Source organism: Parus major, chromosome Z (genome assembly GCF_001522545.3).
Source record: "Parus major isolate Abel chromosome Z, Parus_major1.1, whole genome shotgun sequence".
In the NCBI taxonomy this organism is placed as follows: Eukaryota; Metazoa; Chordata; class Aves; order Passeriformes; family Paridae; genus Parus; species Parus major.
Window position 1 is genome coordinate 61596430 of NC_031799.1, and position 23576 is coordinate 61620005.

General features: G+C 40.0%; 1 protein-coding gene across 2 annotated transcripts in view; it reads right to left on the minus strand.

The window, feature by feature from the left end:
- The window catches only part of PCSK5 (proprotein convertase subtilisin/kexin type 5), a 229767-nt gene extending 207318 nt beyond the window's left edge, over positions 1 to 22449 (minus strand). The window contains exon 1 of one of the 2 annotated variants that reach the window (XM_015652533.3): positions 21716 to 22449. In XM_015652533.3, the coding sequence (XP_015508019.1) occupies positions 21716 to 21913 (198 nt within the window). In that variant the 5' untranslated portion in view covers positions 21914 to 22449. The remainder of the gene's footprint in view (positions 1 to 21715) is intronic. The other variant, XM_015652536.3, reaches the window with a different exon arrangement.
- Between the last annotated feature and the right edge of the window lie 1127 nt (positions 22450 to 23576).

Below are 23576 nucleotides of genomic sequence, written 5' to 3' on the forward strand. Positions count from 1 at the left end.
TCTCCTCTCCTCTCCTCTCCTCTCCTCTCCTCTCCTCTCTGCCACTCCATTACTTTTGACTACAGCAACTAAAGTTTATTCTGATTTTAAGAGCCTGTAGCAAAGTCCAGTAGCATCAGGTTAATGTTGTACATTACTATTATTTATAACAGTTACTGAAATTTGGTGCCAGACTTAGAGCAAGTGATGGCATGCTTTCCTGAGACAGAGGGATGTAATCATGGCATGCTTTCCTGAGACAGAGGGATGTAATCAGTTACTTTCTGGATGTTTCCAGGACTCATCAGTAGCCTCAAATAAGACTGAAGTGCTAGCTGCTGGGAAGTGATGTTAGCCTTGTTCTGTAAGTCCTCAGAGACCTGCAAAGTGCATACTCACCCCACCAGTAACCCATAAAGGTAACTGAACTTTTATAGACCTTGCTGCCTTCAGAGTGCATTAGAAACCCTCTACTTTGTCTGTGTAGTTTGTTTGTGTGCTACAAAAGCACACACATTACTGGAAAGACGCAGCTCAGATGGGTAACTGGATTTTACAACTTCACGGAACTGTTTAAACAGAAAGGCCATATTACAGAGAAAATAAGCATCCATCCATGTTTTGTGCTACAAAGGTCTCAATATCACCAAGTCCTCAGTGTTTTGTCTTGCACTAGTTTAAGATGTTGATTTATTTAGTTAAATAAAGTAAACTAAAGATTAGCACTAGCTGACCACTCTGAGGGCATCCAAACCAGCAAATTTAGGAGATTACCTAATTGCACTCCTGGAGGTTCTACAGTTTAGCAGAACTAGCCATCCATGGAAGATACTGGAAGCATCTGCATCCTTCCAGCCTAAGGGAGACAGCACATTTGTAATCCTTGTCAGATCTACCCCCTCTGAGAACTTGGGCTTAGGAGACAGTCTTAAGCCCTTGGAACTATGTATGGTAATTGCAGTGCAATGTCTTCCAACCATCATTAATTTTCAGATAATGATACTGATTATTTAGAATTGTGAGATCTACAGCTTTAGTTCATAACTGACAAGGAATTAAAATAAGCCCAAATCTTTTAAGTGCAATTAAATTCATATTCACTAAATGCCAGTGCTTTTCACAGCAAAGTAACACCAGCATTACTAAAAGCTTTTTTGCCTTCTCTTACCTTAATGGGAATTGACTTAGACCTTCCAGTTCCTTGGACCATTAGGAAGAATTAAACCATGTAACTATAGCACAATAAAACTTGTTGTGTATGTTCTTGTTAAACATACTTGTTTATACTTGTTTTTTATACTTCTAACTCCCAAGTCCTAGAGGCACTCTCAGAGAAAAGCAATGCAAAGACAGAAACATCAGAGCTAACTACTCTACTACTGCTAGGGACTGCTGACAGTTTCACATATATCCTTGGGAAATCTTTGTAATTTCTCCTTTTTTTTTTACATGGAGGGAATGATTTATTTAAAAAGAAATAGGAAAATACTGCCTGGCCAAAGGAAAAAGAATGGACAGTGGCTGTAGGGAAGACCTAATCTCTTCAGTAGTAGTACTTGTAAATAACCATTTTCAATACACCTATACATACATTTCAGTTGTACTATACTATATTTATTCAAGAACTAAATAATTCCCAGGAATTATTTCAGTTCGCAGGAACTAACAATCTTGCAATGTCACAGCGCTGTCCCTGAAAACTAAAGCATCCACATATTTAAATTAAATTTATCAAGTTTTTTTTGCTATTTAAAGTTGTGAAAATGTGTTGATTTTACAGGTAACATGAAACAAGAACCAAACTTTCTAAGCTTGCTCTTGAAAAATATTTCTTCCATGTGTTGTTTTATAGTCTAGGGAAACAGTAAGATAATTTACGACATGATTACTGAATGCATTAATCTACATGGGCATTGTGTCCCCATGAACTCTGTAAGGAAATACAAATGCTAAAGATTACTGTTAAACATACTTTAAATACATTTATATGGTCACCAAACTGACCTATCTGACTAAGCTCTTTCATTTCATTCTGAAATGAAACTGACTGAAACTCCAATATATAGCTGAACAAGAGTAGGGAAGTCATTCAAGCTACTGGGCAGAAACCTAAGAGATGCTTCTTAGCTTGTAAACAATTATTCTTTTTCAAGAGGCAAATCTTCTAAACATCTAGGTGGAAAGTACTCTTCTTCCAGAGGGCTGAATAGAAAGCAATATGCTATTGATTTGGTGAATTGGAGGATATATTGTACGGGTCCCTGTTTCTCCCAGGCTTTAGTGAATTTGCTCCTAAATGGATTTAGAAAGGAAGACAGATCAGGTACAGAAATGATTCTGAACTCAGTAAGACAACAGAAGAGCCAAAGAAGCACAGATTTGCTATCCCTGCGCAGAGCTGGAATATAAATCATCATAAATAGGCACAGGATCGTATTTCACATGGAGGTGAAGGTATGACCCTTCCCAATTTTCAGAACTGCAAAAAAATTCCAAAGTTTTAAAGTCCTTGACAGAAGAAAATATCAAAAACAGAGATATGAAGAAACTTTATTAAGTTTACTATTATCATCTTATTTTAACAAAATCATTTCAACTCTATTTCAAACTTCTACATTTTTTTCAGGTTGAAGCATTTTAATTTGTCTCTGAAATATCATTTCTGTATGTGTATAATGTGGTATCATTTTACATATTTTCATAGTGTCTAGTTAAAGAGAAAAGGGGGTGGAGTTTTTTGCATTGTTTATTCAATATCACCCACAACATCGCTGGGGGGCATTGCTTTGGCAGGAAAAACCAGGGCCAGAAGCTGGGAATGCACAACTCTTGCCTTGGTCACAAAAGCAAACTGAACTGTCTGCTCAAACCCTGGTGGACTTGGTCCTTTCTGCTGCCCACCAATTTTTTTCCCTCCTCCCATTTATTCCTCTGGAGTGCTACTATGGGAGTTGAGATCTTGAAGTGGACAGCTCCAAGCAGCAGTATTGGAGGTGGAAGTTCAAGCACATGCAGAGGACTGAGGTTAGCCAGCAGCTGCACAATTCCTTTTTTCAGATGAACTAGCTTCCAGGTTTTATTTTGTCCCTTCTTTCTACTATTTTTGGGGTGGGTGGGAGGGTGGGGGAGAACACTATGCTCTGGAGGCTCTCCTCACCATATTGCCTTTGTTTGGAGATCACATCTGGTGCTATCTTTGAGAAGCTTTTTTCCTTGTACCTCATGGTGAATGTTCTTTTGTGGTTAAGGCACTTTGTTTTTGTGTGCTTTTTACTATTGACACTGCTGTGGTTATTGTGATTTTAGTAAATTGTTATTTTCATCACATAATCTCTCCTTATTGTCCCTTCATTATCAGAAGGAGAGGGAGAAAGAGAGTGGCTTATTTGGAATTTAGCTCCCTGTTGGTTGTTAAAACCAGCATACACAGAATCACAGAATGACCTGAAAGACACCAAGCTGAGCGGTGCAGCTGACACAGCAGACAAATGGGATACCATTAAGAGGGACCAAGACAAGCTTGAAAAGTGAGCCCATAGGAATCTTACAAGGTTTAACAAGACCAGATGCAAATGTAAATCTGAAATCTCACAAGGTAAGCCCATAGCCCTTAATTTTGACCCCAGCTGGCTCATTGTTATCTGCAGGTAAACCAGTTCAAAGATACTACAGAAAACAGCCATTCCCTTTCCTTCTTGAGTCACTCCAGATAAGAAAATGTTACACATCTTAAAACCAGGGTTCTGGTTCAGCATTTAGGGTCAAGAAAGCTCTACAGAGGCTGTTAGCTGTTCACTTATTTAAAAAAGCACCAATATCTGAAAAGGTCATGATCATTCCAGACCTGGGACCTAAACTTAACTTGTATTGCAAGAAACAAAACTGTGTAGCGGCATTTTCTGGGAGACTGGGATGCGATTTTTTCACCATAAAATACTACAGTAGTGACCACACTTTCTCAGCCTCCAGCTCTCTTCTCCAAAACCCCATTGTTGGGTCTGCAATGACAGACCTCCAGCATAGTGAGGCTGGAGCACCAATCACTACAAGGACAGCTGCAGAGCTTCTCAGACATCTGAGCTGCAGCCTGAGATGACGGCTCTGTCTCTCCCAAACTTAACATCAAGTCGAAAGGTTTTTTTATTGTTTAACTAATATAAATTCAACTGTCGCTCTATTGGGAACGGCGAAAGAACGACACAGACTCTCTTAGGAGTCGAACAGGAGAATTTCTTTTGGTTTATTACCTCAGGTCTTTTTTATAGACCGGTATGTGAAAAGTACAGAAAAGAAAACTCTTATTGGCTAGTAAACTAACACATCACCATCACTGGTCAGTGGGGTACACCACCCCTCGACCTTCTCTTGCAAGAAAACAAGGAACAGACAAACAGCACCTGCAAGGCTGTTCTCTATCTCTGAGGATTGTTTTAATTCCTCCCCATGATTTCCCAGGCCACTTTCTCAGGCAAGACTGAGAAAGTTATGTGGCCTGCAATTTCCACAGGCACCTTGCTCCCTGTTTCACTGTTAGCATCCATATTCAACTGCCCATATTGTGGAGATATCTCTGATATTTATTCTTAGAGATAAGAACCTTGTTCTCATGGTAGGAACATATCTGCCAGTTCATATCTGTTTCTCCTATATGTCCTTCTCAGGTTTGTTTCGAGTGGAACTGATGTCTGCGAAGTGTTGCTGCTCCTGAATAGTGACACTCTGAATTAGTTTGGCTTCAATATACCTGTTCTTCCTGAAGAATTTTTTGAGTCTCCTAGATGGAAAAAAGCCTATACTGTAACCAGGAGTTCTTGCCCAGTTTATTGAATGTTCAGTCTAGAGGACAGGACAGCTCAGCGGGAAAACTTAAGATTCCCTTCTGAACCACCTGCACATGAAAAATAAAAACAACTGCAAAACAGAGAGTGGGGTAAAAAAACACATGGCTGTTTCAGCAGAAACATTGAAATTCCATAGAAGTAAATCATGCTGCATCTCTTCAACATGGTGGGAACACAACACTTTCCTATTTAACCACTAGGATTCTTTATTGTTCAGTTTAAATAGAGAGGAAAGCATATCACCTTACTGAATTAAAATGCACCATTCTATCCTTCTTTTGTATTTTTCACTTTTGTTTCAGTTATTTGAATGGAGAAATTTTGTCTGGGCACTTGCCTTGAGCTAGTTTGGTTTTTTAAATAAAATTGCCAAAAATTAGTAACAGCCATTAAAATAAAGTAGCTCAGCCTTATGTTCTTTAAGATATTGTCACTGGTGTTGCTTACATGCTGCTGTATTTTGTTTTAAAAATAAAGTAATACATTAATTCTTTCAACTGAAAAATAAACTCCAGCCTTCTAATTTTCATATGCTTTTGTTAGTAGGATTAAAACACATTGATATTATGAGGCCAGTTATAATTTTTGATATTCTAATTCAGTACCAAAGCTGAGATTTTTATACAGTTGTGCTATTGTATTCGATATCTATCTGTGCCCAAAAATTGTTACTGCAAGATCTACAGGCAGGTATGCTCTGTGTGTGTCTGGGAATGCTGTCATGGGCATTTTTAAAATCCTCTCTCATGGGCAGCTTCCAGTTCTTTGCCGTGTGGTATTTCCTTCCTGAGCTGTTTGGCCTTTGCTCAGGCAAAAGGTTTGTCTTCCCTTTTTGGATTCTCTTTTAATTTTGGGGGTTTCACGCATCTCAGAGAGGCTGAATTTGGTGGTTTTGAGCTGCCTTTGGTCGAGTTCTGCAGATGCCTCCTGGTGAAGTCGGTTCAAGTCTGTTGGCTTCTCTCACCAGAAAGAAAGACAGCTGTCTAGAGGGTGCCACCTTGGAAGGGAAGGTGGGACGTTATCTTCCCCTTGTCCCCCAGCCATGTGCCTCTAGCTGGCAGTGTTTTGTGAAAGGGCATTTCCAGCATTGGGGCCTCTCTTTGTTCCCTGGGGGTTGTGAGCTTTAGCAGTTTGCTATCTAGCAGTTACTTACTTTTCTTTTTCCCTTGCCTGTTGGCATTCTGTTACTAAACTTTTGGTACCATTTTTTCACTTGTATCTACTCATATCTCATTCCTTACTGGTTCAAACCAAAAGGGGGGATGTTACTGATTTCAGAGTGCCTACATCTTTAAGTTGTCTCAAGCCAAGACAGTTGGTACATTTGATTTTGGATTACCTCTATAAAAGTAGTTTTTCTCATAGTTTTTCTTTCCGAGGCTTTCTACTGCATTACAGAATATAACTTAGGCATAATTATAGTCTAAATTCTAAAATATAATTTAATTAAAACTGAAATGTGGATTAAATGTGGAATTCCAAATTCATAGTTAGATTAATTCTAAACTATTTTTTAAAATCAAAGTTCTACCTTTCTATATAGAGAAATGCTTCACTGAAAATATATTATGAAATACATTTAGCAACATAAACCGAATTATGTTTCCTCTGAGACTCCTAACTGATCCATAACTTTTAAAAGTTGAGGTGAATTGGAAAAAGCTTCCTACATCACACTTTCTGCATAAAGGTTACTTTGTACAGTAGTATTTTAAAACAAATGTTGTCAAATGAAATTCTACTTTCTGAAATTGCGTTACTTTAGCACTCTCTTGGTAACCAAATTTAACACATGAAATTAATTTGAAAAATAAAGACAAAAAACCTATAGCAACCAAATAGCAATATAAAGTGTTTTACATCATTACAAAAACCTAATAAGTTTCTATCACAAGTTTTAGTACAAATCAGCAGGTAAGATTAATTTAGGTATTAGAAAGAATAAATTCAAACTGCATCACAGCCTTAAGGCAAACATATGCTGGATCATACGAAGATTTATTAACTGAATCTACACTACTATACAGGAGGAACAATCCTTCCAAATAGGACTGTGTCATGTTTTTTTAGATTATATGTTTGTGCAAATCCTGTTACGAAAATTATGAACTCTCTGCCTCATTGAATTCTGAAAAGTGGGAAAGGTTAACTGATTATTTTTAAAATAAATATATACCTTGATCATATTTAATTGAAAATGGTGCTACTTCTAAAAGTGGAGGTAAAAAAGGAATACTGAAGCCAAATAATAAAAAGAGAAATCCCGAATACACCCATCAGGTAAGTAAAGCCAAGGAAAAGCTGCCTGAATAAAGACCATGTGAAAATTATGTTTGAGTCCTATATGGATGAGCAGTGAAGCCTTACATGCCACAGGTGATGGGAGACCACAGTAAATACATATTCCTTGCAAAAGTTATGACAGAATCAGGGCTTGAGCTTGACCCTTACCCTTCTCTGTTGCAGCTTCAGCTCTGAGAAGAAGATGCATCAATCCTTTTCTGGGAGGAAAACACCTGAGCTGTGCTGTGTATTAGCAGCACCCTTTGAACACTTGCTACGTGGTACCATTTCCCCATAGTTGAGGGCACACAAATATGCCCTCAGTGATGTTAAGAATAAAAAAAAGTGAGAAGCTGAAGATATCTGGACACTGTGTTGACTGTTCAAGCATTAAATTGAAAAAAATGCCACTATAGTACTTGAAAATTTTCTTTGAAGGTTGGTAAGGGTTTCATCCACCTCTTCTCTAGGACTGATAAACACGTTGTGACTATTAGAACAATGTTCAAAAACATACCTAAAAATTAATGAACACGGGTCCTTAATTATTGGACAGGCAGTGGTAGAGGGGTTTATATGAAGTGTAGACTCCAACAGATTTATTAGCCTAAAATATTTGGGGAGAGATAGTGAAGAAAGTAATTTCCACATTTGTCATGTGAAATATTAAAATTCAAGTACAGTAATTACAGGCATTAATAACTGCAACTGTGAGCTTTGCCTTGTGAGCACTGCAGCAACTGGAAAGCTCATGTCCCTGTCAAAGTAATGTGATGTCATGCAGCAAACCTGACCATGGGCTTGCAGTTCCAGGGCAACATTACATTTTTCATGAAAATGCTCAGAAGAAAATCAGTTACTTCCTTCATTTTCATTCATCTTTTCTATAATTTATTTTCAATACAAAAACCAGCATAACATAAACTGGTAGTTTATGCCACTTTTTATGAAGCCCAGTGAGTGAGTCACCACCTTGTTTCTGCAAGTAAAAATGAGCACAACAAAGTGTATTTATATTATGCTGAATAAACAAAAGTAACCTCTGAAGTATTTAAAGTGACATCAATGCAGTCATCATGCGTTTGCAAGCTCAAGCCATAACAAACATATTTTTTATCTGCAAAGAAGCTGCTAGGCAATATGGTAATGTTTGTTTCAGCACCACAGTCATCATTTTCATGAAGCCATCAAAAAGGACACAAACACCCTTAACCTTTAATTTTGAGAAGCCAACTAAATTGCCACTGCTTTCTCAAATCTTTTTTTTTTTCCCCCCTTTCCTAACTCAATAATCTGTAATTTAAAATGTCAAAACTATATACTGCATCAATGGAAATCAGCTTTGGCTCTATATTATTGACTTCCAATCCTAGTTCATGTTATATCACAAAACAAATGTAAAGTGAAGATGCACACTCATGCAGTGTCATGAATGTTGAAGGAGCAAACAGAACTGCTATATACCATACATTATTAGCTACTCCAGGCTCTAAAGACTATTGTTTCTTTGTAATGTTTCTTCACCTATGCTGTCATATATGTAATTATAATAACATATTTGAAGGAGGCTTGAAGGAGCCTTCTGATCAGGCTACTTCATTCATGCAAACAGTACAAAGGTTAGTTAAGAGGTTTTATTTTTTAACAAACTACTGCAAGGAAAGTCTCACAACAAATTGCACATATTCATTTCACTTTAAATCTTGGTTCTGAAATATTTAATAAGCATCATGTCTGTCCTGAAACTTGTAAACATCTACCCAGTCCCATGGGATCAAGCACCTTCTCACTTACAAAACTGCAAGTCAGAAATAACTGTTGAAACTACCGAATTTCAGAGGCATAAATCAAGAGCAGTCAAATCTAATGGGGTTACTTGTATGAGTAAAAGATTTAAGAACCAGGCAGTTCTTCTACAACAGTAGAAATATTGTTATATCGGCATCCAGTTATTTAAACATCTATATAAAACTCCTAAGCACATTAATAGCAAGGGAATTTATACCATTCAAAATGACTAATGTGGTGACTTACACTAGTCATACTGTTTACAGGGAACATTTATATTGCCAGCAATAAACCTTTTCATGCTGTACTTTGTCTTACAAATCTGAATTCAGCTCTTACTGGTCATAGGAAGTACAATGTTTTCATTTAACTGACTTTCTCATGAGACTTGATTTAAGCAATTTCCTCTTCTATTACCGATATAATTTACCAAAGAGTTATAAAGAAGTGACTCATGGGAATACCTAAGACTGAGTTAAGTTCATCTATGTGGGGTGTGTAGGCACTAAGTGCAACCCTCTTATACATATATAACCCTCTTAGTTAACCTAGATCACACTTCCTCAACTTTGTACTCTAGTGAAATCTGATATCCTCCACTCTGTACAACATGCTTTACCAAATACAGAGAAGCATGCAACTGGTCCAGAACACCAGGTTACTGACATAGTCATCTATTTTACTTGGTTAATGCTAGAGCTGTACAAAAGTTCATACTTTTTTTGTGTAAAAGCCAGGTTTGTCAGTATTCTTTATTTATGTCTCAATATGTAACCCCATTGACTTTGATAAGACAACTAGAGCAACACCTGTTCATGTAACAGTTTAACAGTATGAAAGCAAAAAAATTCCCTTTGACAGCATCTAAAGATACACTAAAAGAAAAAGCAAGTAAGTGAGCAAATGAGACCAAAAAAGTATTTGCATCATGTAGCATTCAAACACAGAAAGAAATAAAACAGCTACATAATCATAACTAACATTTAGTGAGGAGTTGAGAAGCGTTTAAGTTGCTTAAATTAAGTCTCATAAGAAAGTCAGTTACAGCGCACCAAGGGACTCTATTCTAGCATAGAATGTCTAGCACAGTCTTGCAATATTCTACATAAAGTTGCTATTGGCAATCACAACAATAATAAACACACAAAAAAACTGACACAAAAAAGGGATATTAATTCAGATATACACAGGTCTCTCTTGCTGTAACATTTTTCAACATGCTAGAAGATTCAATTAAGCTTTCAATGGATTCACTGGAATCTTTTGTTGGGTTTAATGGTAACTACAATAAGAATTTAAGGAAGAAGCACTTAATCCTTTTTTAACTTAGACCCCAGCAAGGCCTACATTTTAGATTAAGTGTAGTTAATCTCATTAAGTTAAGAACTAACTTAAGCTTCTAAATTACTTCAGACTACAGAGAAAAGCCAAAGAGAGCTAATACTCAATTCATAACAAAACATCTAAATTTACTAAAACTAATGATAAACAAGTTACGGCTCCCAGACACTATTCATTTCACATATATAAAGAACACTCCTTGGTGATCTTTCATTTGGAGAGCAGAATCTTACAACCTCAGGGTTGAGAGAATGCTTGAAAGTGGTTTTTATTGGAGAAAGGATAAAAGTTTCTACTGCATGTTTGTTTAATACATTGATATTAAACATACCAAAACACAGAAAAAGGATAAAGATAATTAGAATGACAGCAGTGCATTGGATAAAACCATATATTTTTCTTTAAAAATGGATTTTCATTTCTATTTTGAAATATTGTTTCAGAGTCCTACAAGATAAGAAACATCAGAAAAACTATACAAATTTCAACCACCACTAGAACTGCTAACCACGTGGTTATGTTTGTCAGATTAGTATTTCTATTTGCGAGGCAAGAAATGGAAATTGTTCAAATTTCACACAATTGGAAAGGCATTTATATACACAAAAGTTTCCAAAAGAGCAGTCTGTTGCAGTGCTAGAACCATTTATTGATACCAGCACAGTCCTGGGCCCTTTTGAGTCACAGAATTGTGAACTCTTATAGAAAACAAACCTCTACACCTCTGTTAATGCCAGCTACCGGGTTTCCCAGATGATGGCTTTGTGATTTGTCAGTTGGCCACCCTCATCACTCACTGACCTAAAATTCATTGTGGGTAGGGGTGTGTTGTTCACTGACAATGGAAATTTAAACTACTCCAAGCTGAAGCAAACATTCAGCCTGATCAGACAGGCAGCAAAGAGTAACAACAGTGATGTGGTGATGGGCACATGTCAGAATACTTCATGGAGTAAAATACTTTAAAAATGAAAGAAGCTAATGTGAGTTATAAGATCACTCTGTAGGTATCTGCATTAGTTTCACTCAACATCCCACTGGTAAAACTATCAGTTGTGCAAGACAGGGCTTGGTTGCTCATGAGAGAACAGCTTACTCTGCAACCCAATCCTGCGGGAAAGGGGTCTACTAATTTCCAACAGGGGTAGGGGAATTTCCCCAGCTTAAAGCTGTTAATTTATGCTTGGCTCATTGGAGCGCAGCATGCTCACAAAAGCATCAGGTTTTTTCAAAGTTTAGTGTTTGATTGATTCGTTTGCTTCAGTTCAGCTAAGATCAGTTACTTGAGACACAATAGTTGACATTCTGCAGTTCACAATGTTGAAGGAATATGGGTGGAATAACTGAATAAGAACTCTCAATAGATTAAAGCAATTGAAAATCTCATTCTAAAAACAGTTTTCACTTTTAAGAACAGCTGCATGACAAATGTGATGTGAATTTTTAAATGGAGATGTGATGAAGCTACAAGTCATTACTAGAAAAAATAATAGAAACCAAGAAAAAAGATAATTAATGGACACTTGGGTATAAAGCCACTGCTTTGGAAATAGTTAAACTGGGAAAAAATCTGCCTTACAAATTTATTACTGTAAGAGGCTAAGCATATAGATAGAGACGGGTAAATAGATACACTGTTTGAACTTCCAAAAGGCTTTTGACAATGCCCTTCACCAACAGGTTTTATAAATTTAAGAACCCATTGCAAAAGGTCTTTGCAGAAGTAAGCAATGAAAACAAAAAAAAAACACAAACAAACTGAAAGCAAAGCTTAGGAGTAATCAGCTACTTTTTTATTAAGTAACAATCAGTTTCTTGCAATTAGTGGAGGCTCCAGATGGAGTTCTGTTGGATTCCATTGCAGAACCTCTTCTGGAACCTAAAATATTTCATTATAAAAAGTATGCATGGGGAAAAAGAGTGAGCCCTGAGGTGTAGACGTCAGCCATGACTGATATAAAAACTCCAACAGCTGACTGTGCATGAACTGCAGAAGCACCCTGCAAAACTGTGTGACAACAATATCAAATGAAATCCAATACAGACAAAAGTACATTAACTTGCATACAAACCGAACGTCACACCAAAATGAACAGTTTGGAGCTGCCCAGTACCATTAAAACATGACAATCTCAAAGTTATGGCAGACTAATCCATGGGAACTCAGCTTGAGAGAAGTCCCCACAGTAAATGACATATTAGACATTAGTTATAATACGAAGAATAAAGCAGAGCATGTGGAATTATGAGATTCATGCAAGGTTTTGTGACACTAAAACCGTTGTAGCTCTAGTCCCCTCTATTTAAAGAGGATATATAGATCTGAAAAAGTTTCCAAGTAGGAAAAGAAGAGAGGACAAAGATATGGTACAATGGAAATTGTATGAGGAATAACAAAGTAATCTAAGACCCTTCAGTCTAGATACAACATAATTTACAGCAAAATATCCAAAGTCTAAAAAATCATATATGGCATAGGAGTGGACAAAAGACATATTTCACCATCTCTTTCAGCAGCCATCTAACAATGTTAATAAGTAACAAGCAAAAGAGAAACGCATTTTCACACAGTGTAGTAGCAAACTTTAGAAATCCTTGCTACGGAATACTGTGGATGCTAAAAGTTTTGTTTTATTTCAAAGACTGAACAAGAATCTGGAGAAATCAAACACTGAGAATTTCTAAGAATGCAGAAACCATATCCAGCTCAGGCAGGCTCCTTAGCTGAAAACAGCTGAAAGAAGTGTTAGGGAGAAGCATTGGATTCTTGTTCTGTTCTTCCTCACCCAGGGCAGTAACTTAAAACCACTGCCTGTTCCTGGATAGTGGCATCTAGACAGATCTTCTATCAGACACAGAACAGCCTTCCATCCTTTTGGGTCTGCTGGAATAAGGGCTGTTCAGGTGAGCAAAAATGTTATAGGATCTATTTGTCTATGCCCTAGATGTCATACTATTCACTTTAAAGGTGCAACACAGCATGTGCTTTCTTTCCATGTCTCTTTCTAAGACATCAGATTACTGTGTAAATATGTTCCGCAAAGAAAGGCTCCAGAAAAGAAAAGGAAACATTTTCTAGGTTTATCCAGAGGAGAAACTACTGACAGACAAGCACAAAGAATGGAAATTTTCAGCTCCCTTGAAGTTGCAAAATATAGCTTAAAGGCTAACTAGAAAATTAGATAAAAGAATGTAAAAGTAGGCATATAGGATACTAGAACCAATGGATAAAATGATAATGAGGAACCTAGTAGGTTTTGTGGCAAAGTTATGGAACAAGAAACAATGACACAAGCCCTCAGAGGAGTTCTAAGCAAGGTTTACAATATTGGGGGCACTCAGTGAATATGACCACTAGAGGCCCCTTTAGATAACACTCAATGACCATTAAAGGACTTCTACTAAGGGTGGAGGCCTGTAAGTTGATTCCAGGAGGAGTGAAATTTATGTATTAATTAGGAAGTACTTTTTAATGAATATGTATGATCATGATGGAATAAACACATTGTTGTGCAGCTTCATGACACACACTGGATTAGAGGAAAAATCCTCTGAAGGTGTCCAGCACTGTAATAAAGAATTCCTGCATTCTAATACTTCAAATTGTGTTAGAAAGTTTACTTTCAAGCTGATTTCAGTATCTCTACCTGCTACCACTGATTAAACTATATATTTCTAAAAGGAGAACATTATCCAATCATAGCCTTGACTTTCAGACACACAGCACTATTCTGTAACTTTACTACCTTCTAAGCACTTTTACACAAAACTCATAGGTTTTGTTCTAGTCTGAATAAAATACATAGCACAGGTTTTAATTGTTGCTTGCAGCATCTCTTAACTCCAATCTGACCCCAGAACACAAACCTAAGTGATGCCCATTCCCTGCTGGCACAGAAACATCCTAAAAAGAAAAAAAACAAAGAGGAAAAAAAATGGAACTTGAGCAAAGATGAGCCACTGCTCATAGCTATCCCTTATTAAAAAGTATGCTATCCCTGTTGGGATCAGGTTCCTTCTATTTGGAAGAGTCTGTACATACAACTTTTTCTTTCCTGATTTGTTTAGAACTGTATATTCCATCTTGCCTGATTAACATGATTTTTACAATCTCACCTCCATTGTGCAACATCTTGCAATCCACAAGAATGTCCATAACAAGCTGTTCTGGCAGGATTTCATTCTGTAGTTCTCATACTCTGCTGGACTTGCCAATGTTTCATTCCAAATAGTTTTTCATTCTGCAATTTTCAATCGAATTTGGCTCAGTATGTTGCCAAATAAACACTTACTGTCTTAAGGTATGTATCTTTGGCAAGCAGGATTCCATTTGATCATATTGTTTCCTGTGTTTGGCAGGTGACAAAGAGTACCACACGATATGGTTGATGTGTATATCCCCACTTGCTGATTTTACAATTGATGATTTGGAGGAGAAGAGAAAGGTGTACTGATCAATCACAGAACTGCAGAATACACCAGTAAAACACACAAATATGACACTGGAAATATCTTGCCTGACAATGAGCATTGTTTATGGCACTGTACAAACAAGTGGGGAGGTTGTATAAAAGCAAGACATCATTTCTGGTCAAGACAAACAGATGTCAATCAAAACACAGCAACTATGATGACTGTAGTAGTACGAAGTCTATCTTCTAATAGGAAACCAGAAGCTACAGAGGCAAAATAAAGGCTGGCCCAAAAAATGTCATGGAGAGAGATGAGCCATTAAAGTACAAGATATATAATGGATACATATCACAGATATATAACACTGGCCATGACTAAATTTAGTCTGTAAATTGGAAAAAAAAAACCCAAAAAACATCACTTTTAGAACTGGTTAATTTCAGACTAGCTTAAAACTGGAGTCAAAAATCCACTTACAAACACCTTAAGGTACACATCATTCATGACTGTCCAATCCAATATTCTTCAGATTTTTATTACATTATTTATGTTTATTTTGAGCAGATACTTTGTAAATTAAAAACTTTATCTATCTTCAAGTACTACTTGAGTAATAAGTACCAAATTCCTGAAGCAGGACACAGAATTAAACTATGGAACAGTAGGTCAAAACTTTATAAGCAAGATTGATTTATCTAATTATTACAGCAAGGCAGCAAACAATTACCTGCCAGAGCTCCTCTTGAAATTGTTTTGGTCAATATTTCAACTAATGACCTGAATACTGGCATAGAAAAGACACCTACTAAACATAAAATACATAGAGACTCAGAGATTATATGCTAGGGTATTGAGGGGCAGGAACAGAATTCAAAGCAAACTGGCACTGTAACATATGGTCGAGAAAGGCAGCACAACATTCAGCAAAGGCATAACCAAAGTACTACACCTAGTAAATAGCAACCTACTGAATAAATTCAGACTGGAGAACAATGGGCTAGGAATTTGGCAGAATCAATCTCTGAACCAGAGCAGATCACAGGCTGAACTCTGTCAAGAATGTCATATGGCTACAGGATGGTTACATAAATAGGAGTGCTTTCCTGAGGACAGCTGAAGGAATCCTTATGTTGTACTCAGCTTAATGCTCTGGCAGCTCCTTGCTCAAGATGAGGATCTCTTAGAAAGACCAGAGTCAAACAGCAAGACTGGTCAGTGAAAGGCTCACTTACGTAAAACAAAGGAAAGCACTGAACATGGATGGAAAACATAGAAGTCTGGAAGAGGGAAATGCTACAACTTTTCTGATGTTGCTACTCTTTACATTCATAGAGAAACAAGAAACACAGGTTTTGAACTGCAGAAAGACTAACACAGTTTCTACTTCACCAGGGCAAAGAGTGTAAGAAAGCACAAAAACCACTAGCTCCATTGGCACTGTGGAACTTTCTCACTGAAGACCTTCAAAAACAAGTTGTATATCTGCCAGGAAACATGTGGGCATATCTGGTTTTCCTTAAAGGCACTGCAATGCACAAACTGATCAGTAGCAATTTTCCTCTTGCCTTTCACTTCTACAGCTTTAGCCATTGTCAGTCAGAGGTTGTCATACCAGACATGACTGCTGTCATACTTGAGGTAAGGTGTACTATGGCTTTACCTCAATGTGTTTTATTTATTCCAAGATTTATTCCATTTAACCTAGTCTGGTCCACTTCTGCACTTTGCTTGAGAGAAGCAGTTTGCACAAACATTGCCATTTGTAAATTAGGCTTGCAACTAATTGCCATTCTTAAAAATATAATTTAGTTTGTGGTTGCCTAAGGGCTTTGAATAAAAAAATCATCATGCATTTTGTAGTTTGATCAGTATACTGTTAAACAAGATTATCATCTTCCCTCATTTTGTAACAACATACAAATGGCTACTAGATTGCCTGTATGACCAGGAGCCATTCCTTCTCTTCATCCAGCTCCTAATGAGAAGGCCATATTTACTAGTACTAAGATACGTTCTCTCTCCCTCCTCCCTCCCATTTTTAACTGCAGAGATGAGAAAATTACCACTAAATATTAAGAGATAGCTATGGTATACCCTCTGTAATCTCCAATATGTTCAGGCGTACTGAATTTGTGGCATTATGAGCACTTGCAAAAATTTTGTTTCAGGACTTATATTTTCCAAATATTTGTCTACCACCCCTAAATGCACTTTTTTCCTCCTGTAAAGGAAAATTCATTTTTCCTTGGTGGATTTGTGTTACCCCACTTTATATATCTGCATATGCACACAACTTAGAGTACACCTGGCTTTAAGTCTTTAATACCACTGTCCTCATACTTGTACCCTTAGTACTCAGGACTTCATTAAACTTATTACAGGTATTAAATTTTAATAAGGTATACTCTGTTTCAATGCTGTGGGCATAAAGGCTCTTAAGAGGTATGTTTCTTCTATTTTCCATCTATATTATGAGGTACTTTAACTTCTTTGCACAAAGGCCTACCATCTTGCTTTTTTGAGACATTCTTGTAAAGTGGTGGAGACTTTTGGCAGCAAAATCCTTCCTTTGCTGAAGACAACAACCTTAGTTTAGGCTTTTTATCTCAGAACAAGTTCCTTTCTTCCTTAACTGCTTCCTTGTCTTGCAATTTGAACTACTTACTTTGCAAAATTTTTTTCTGCCTTCCATCAGGAATAGATTTGGAAAATGAAAAACAGCCATTCCTCCCATTCTTTCTATCAATTGACCTTGATACACAACATCTTCTCTGTGACATCAGTGGAATGTCAGGTTTGAAATAAATTGTTGAAATGAACAAGTTTGAAATATTATTTACTAAATCTTTGTGTGATCTGCTGGTTTTAAACCAATACTCCTTATTAAAACAAACAAATAAACAAACAAACCAACCCACCACAAAACACCTATTGGCAAATGATATCAGCTTTTACATTATTTAGAAAACCAAATGTGTTTATCTTACTGTGATTCCTGAGGCACAGCTCAACTCAGCACACTTAGGTGCCTTTTGGCTAAGTATCTACTCCTTGCAGGAAGAAAATTGTAGAGATAAGGTGGTCTGTCACTTGCAAACTTGCAAAGGGCAGTAAATAGGCTACTTAATTTTGAAAGAGATCAGGAAAGTAAAATTCCTGGAAGAATACTATTAGAAGAAGAAAGATGTGATGCGGGAAAGAGCTAACCCATCCTCAGCTCCTGCCTAGAATTAAGAAAAAAAAAAAAAAAAAAAAAAAAAAAAGAAGAGCAGGACTGAAGTTTACTATTGTAGCATTTCTCTCCCTTGTTGCAACCACAGGTTATCTTTTATCTCTTCCATCACCTTCGTGGTATCACAAAGGTTTGTTTCTCCTGTACTCCTGAACCTTAAGGAAAATCCACTACCTGAACAAGAAACTCCTGGCATCTGATGACAGAAAATAGTCACAATATGTACCAAATGTACAAAATGCTACACAGAAGATATGCTTAACCCTTGACAGCTGCCAACAGTGAAAGAAATGCTCCTGAATGTCAGTGACAGATACTTTTCTCTAAGGTATGGTCTGCTTTGTCAAGCCACTGCAAAATAAAAAACGAGCCAGCAAAGAAATGCTGGGGGATGCCCTATACCCCAAATTGCTCCATCCAGCATGGAATTTAGAACAACTCCCTGGCTGCTTTATGTTATGCTATCTTATCACAGTCCCAGAGGGCTTGCAAGTCCAGACCACTGTCTTAGAAGACACGTTCGAAAAAGAACAATGCAACCCTTCTTCTTGCTAGAGAAACTGTTAATTGCACTTCAAGGGTAAGTCAGAAAAGCCTACACTGGAAAAGGGGGAGAGAAGTCAACTCTATGCATTTAAGTCCTGATATTACATGTTTGAGTAACCTTAAAGTCCAATGAAACACGGAAGACATGCCTCTCATTGGTAATACAGGAAATACAAGATAAACAAGAAGTATGTCAGAGCAAATTGTAGGAAGCAGGAAACAGAACACATAGCCTGGAAAAACATAGAATTAAAGAGGATTTGCACTCTGGTGTTCTGTGTTCCCTGAAAATTAATGTGAAATTCCTCATTTCAATGAACACAGAAGCTAAAGCTTGGGTTTTCATTGTAAGACATGAAGACCACAGAAGTCTGAGAGCAACAGAAGTTTACCAGAAGCTGTGAAAGAAAGAGTTCTCAACTACTCACCAGCAGGTCATCTCAGGGCCTCTTTCAATAGCCCCTTCTGCCATCTATTTCTGATTGACTTGTCCAGTCATTTAGCAAGCCTTTGCAGGTTTGCCATGACAATAAAAATTACTTAAGAGGTATTTCAAGACTCAACTAGATATTCTCCAAATCACACAAGCATCAAAAACCAGTTAGTTAAATTCCTCCCATTACAAGGAATAACAGTAAATAACAAAGCAGTTACAAGGAAAAGCAGTAAATAACAAAAACTGGGAGAAGGGATGTTGGTTATTATCTACAATTCAGAGCCTTTATGGGTCTACCATCTTGTCTCCACTGATCAATTTAATGTACCTTTCAATGCCATTTTTCCACAAACACAAAATTAACAGAATGGTCAGTGGAAATAAAACCTTCAGAACCCCTCTTTGCCACTGTTCCCTTCAACTCTAATCATGCAATTTACTATTGTTAGAATGCTCCTGGTTTGCAAACACCTGACTTTCATTTTTATACAGTTCCACTACTACTTATTTTGAATATTTTGAATAGGTTATTTTTCTGGATAATTTATATGTTAGTTCTTTCGATCATCCGAATTGCATTTAGCTCTTTGCACTTTCTTTTTAAAGGTGAACTCATAAATTTAATGTAACCAAAAATATTATGCCTACTTCGTAACTCTGCAAGAAAATTCTGCTTATTGGTGTCTCCTGTTTTCAGAGCATATTCAAATAAGAGAATATCTTTCAACATCTCACACAAAATAAATTTTTTAATTGCTTGCAATACTCTGTCCATAATAACCAGCAGATTATTGCCCCATTCTTATCTTCTTTTTGCACTTCCTGTTTTGTGCCAAATATTTTCCTGCTTTTCCAGATCTATGAAAAAAGCTTGCAATGGACAAGTCCACCTCATCTGTCCAAACTGTTCTGATTCCCTTTCTCCACAAGTTAATACTTTACTCCATTTACCTATCTTTACAGAGACACACAGTCTAGATTTTTATACCCATGACCTAGTAAAGTATTTTCCAGTTTTTAATTACTTATAGTCTCTATTTTCTCTTATTCTCATTTGTATACCTAATCTGAAATTTATCCATTATTAGTATCCCATAGTTGTATATAGACACTTTCATTGACATATAAGAAAGAAGAGAGGCTTACTACATTCTTTCCTTAATTCGAGATGGGGTTTACATAAGCAAAGCACAAAAAGGCAGGCTCTGAGCTAACCAGGCAGCCTGACAAAAGAAAAAATAGGGAAAGGTGCATCCTGCAACTGACTTGCTTATTTTGGCACTTTAAGGGCCCAGATAGGAATACAAACATCTTGAGCAAAAAAACGTGTAAGACTAAAAAGAAAGCCAATGCAAAAAAATTTTGGTTCCTAAATGGTAGTTCCGAAGTAGTACTTCAATTTTGACTTCAACCTTTCTCCCAAATTTTAGTGCCTCCAGCTGGAAGTAGTACTGCCTCTCTGCTTAAGCGCTCCCTGAAAGAAGTTGGTACTCAGTTTTTCTAAGTAACTGCATCTTTACACATCACGTTTCGTGCTACCCCGGTGACATTTTCCAGCTTTTCTCATGTAAATTATTTATCTTAATTGACCACACAGCTGTCTTATTCAGGCTGGCAATGAGTGGGAACATTGAGTTGTACTTTAAACTTTTGACTCAATGATGCAGTAAGTGGCAACTCATTTTAAAGCAATAATAATCGGGTCTTACTTTGATTTGGTTGACATGAAAAGCCTGGAGTGTAAACCAGCTGCGTTTTTGTAAACCTCATGTATAAAAGGAAGCCTTCTTTACCTGTAAATACTCATTTCTAACCTTTCAATTCATGTAAAATAAACTACTGTTTAGTAAGAATGTACTCGGATGTTTGCGCCCAAGCATGCAACAGGACTGTTTATTTTTTGGGCACTCACCTTGTAAACCCCACATATGCAACTCGTATTTTGAGAACAACTGCGAAGAAAGCCTAGAACACCGACTATAAACTCCTTAAGAAAAAGTGATAGGACATTTTAAAGAGAACATTGAAGAGCACTCTCCCTAACTAAAAGGGGGGCATTTTTCAGTGTGATGGCATCCAGCGAGAACCAGGTGTTTACTCACTTGCAGCTTCTGAACCTGACTGGATCCAAAAATTTTCTGACGTGGTGATATCTGGATCTAGCCAAGTCCAGGTGTGGCCCCGGCCCCACCAGTGCGCTCTCCTTCCCCACGGAACGCCGCAGGCAGCGGCACGCCTGGCAGCCGCTCCGGGACACCCTGCCACCTCCTCCTCCCGCACGCCCCGCCAACACGGGGGTCGGGACGCCCTCCGCGGCGACCCGGCGGCCGCGGCTGCCACGTCCTGCCTGCGGGGGAGACCGGCGCTCGCTGCCGGACGAGCTCGTCTTGTACCAGCGCTTTTCAACTCGGGAAGGGGACAGAGGAGGCTGCCCGCCGCGGAGCGCGAAGTTCAGCGGCCGCCAAGGCAGCGAGGCGGCGCGCAGAGCCGCGGCGGGACGCCCCCCCGGCGATGCCCTCCCCCTCCCGACCCGCGGACGGCTCCCTGGCCTGCGTCCCGTTTCACACCTGGCTTCGAAGGGGAAGGCCACGGCCCCAAGCTCTCCGGCATACCTGTCCCCGAGCATCACCTCCCGCGGCCCTCGGTGGGAGGCCGGGGCGGGTCCGCTGACCGCCCCGCGGCGGCGGCGGGGCCTGCGGCGGGGCCGTGGTCGGGCAGCGGCCGCGGGGCCGCCCGTCCCTTGCCCTCGTCGTTGTCCCTGCCCCGGCGGCGCAGGGCGGCGGCAGCGGACCCTGTCCGCCCGCCGGCCGGCCGCAGCGCCGGTGCCCGCTAGGAAGTAGTTGTGAATAGCGTTACCTGTCCTATATTGACGTATCCGTATTTGCTCGCTATCCTGTTGGCCTCCGGGAGCCCCCCGGTTATCCGCACAGCCCAGTGGTTGGTGTAGAGGCGCGTCCTGCAGGCGGGCAGCAGGAACCCCAGCACCAGGGTGAGCCGGCAGAGAAGGTCCCCGCCGCCTCCGCCTCCCCAGCAACAGCGGCGCTTCCAGCCCATCTTCTCCTCCGCACGCAAACCCCTACAAAACTTCTCCTTCCTTCTTCCGAGGCCCTTGTCCTCCCCTCCGGGCCGCTCCGGCGATACGTCCTCCGAAGTTAGCCCGAGGAAGAAACTAGGAAGAGCTTGGAGTAGTGCATTGAACCGCCCGGGGGTTAAATGATGAGGGGTTGGGAATAGTGGTTCTGATCAGTGATTGCTGCTGTGCCCTCTTTCCGCCGCTCTCCGGGGATTAAGTAACTTGCTTGTGAGAGCTTCTCTCACTGTTCCTGAGCGCCAGCTTCTCACTCTATCCCTAGCTACATGGGAAGTCGTCTCTCCGCGGGGAGGAGGGGTCCTTCTCCCTCTCTCTACGTTTCCCTCCTCTCTGACTTCCTTCCCCCTGCCAGCGGTCTTCTGCCTCCTCCCGCGTCTGGCTTTTCTTCGCCTCCACTCGCTCCCTCCACTCGCTCCCTCTCTCCGGAATCCGGGAGCAGTGCGGCTGCGGCGGCAGGCGATGTGTGAGTGTTGGCAGCTCAGAGCCTCAGTGCGCTCCGACTCGGCCACCTCCCTCTCCCCTCCCTCCTCCTTCTCCTCCGCCTCCTCTCCCCGCCCTCGCTCCCGCAGCGCCGAAGGCCAGGGGAAATGGCAGCCGCGTCGGCGCCGGGTTGCCTCGTTCTCTGCGCTCTTCGGCCCCGGGCTACTGCCGGTCTCGGAAGCCAGCGCCCCGGAGCGCTGTGCTTGCCCCCCCGCCGGACCCGGAGGCCGCCGCCCCGCCGGCGGGGCCGCAGCAGACGCGGCGAGGTGCGAGGCCTGCGGCAAGGCCTCGTGTTCGGCACCAGCGGCGGCCTCCGGGCCGTGCGCCCGCGGGGCGCCCAGGGCGAGGAGGGGCCGTGGGAGAGACCCAGCTGCTCCTGTAGGCCCGGTCTGTTCTGGCCTGCCCGTCCCGGGGGAAACTGCTAGGCTACCAGGCAGGACAGGAACAGGCCCACAACTGCTTCTTCGGCAGGCACCGTGTGCCCGTTTGCTGGCCTCGCTTCACATACATTGTACGTCGTTGTTTAGTGCGGCCCGGCTGTCCGTGGTCGCTACCATCAAAAAGGAAAGGAGGTGGCTGCCGCTTTGGCAGTCCTGGTGGTCCAGGCCCGGACAGAGGGCAGAGCTCCCGCTGCTCCTTTTTCCATGTCTTCAGGCAGCGTTGCCGCAGCTCTCAACGTGCTTCCATAAGCGGAGCACCCCTGGGCCTAGAGAAGATCAGCTGGACGCTGTCAGCTGTCTCCGGCACTACCAGGTGCCTGGCTGGGGTTGGAGAAAATTCATGTCCGCTCCAACCCAAACTTGTTAATGGTCTAAGCACTTGAGCCACATGATAGCTTTGGACTACCTGTAGATCTACTTAGTTTTGGTTGAAGGTTAAAATAATCAGTCTGACCAACCTACGATGAGGATCTGTTGCAGGTTTTGAAGGAATTTGGACATGAGAAATACCATTGCAATGCATTCATGTAAATCCATGAATTTTTTTCTCTGAGAAAAAAGCATCAGCAAAGGTGACTGATTTTGTAGGCAAAAGTCAGGCAGCTGTCACTCTTTTTTCTCTGAAGTATGAGAAATTGAATAATTAACAGAAGGTCATAGAATAACATGGAGTTCCTTTTTTCTCCACCTAAACCTATGTCCCTAC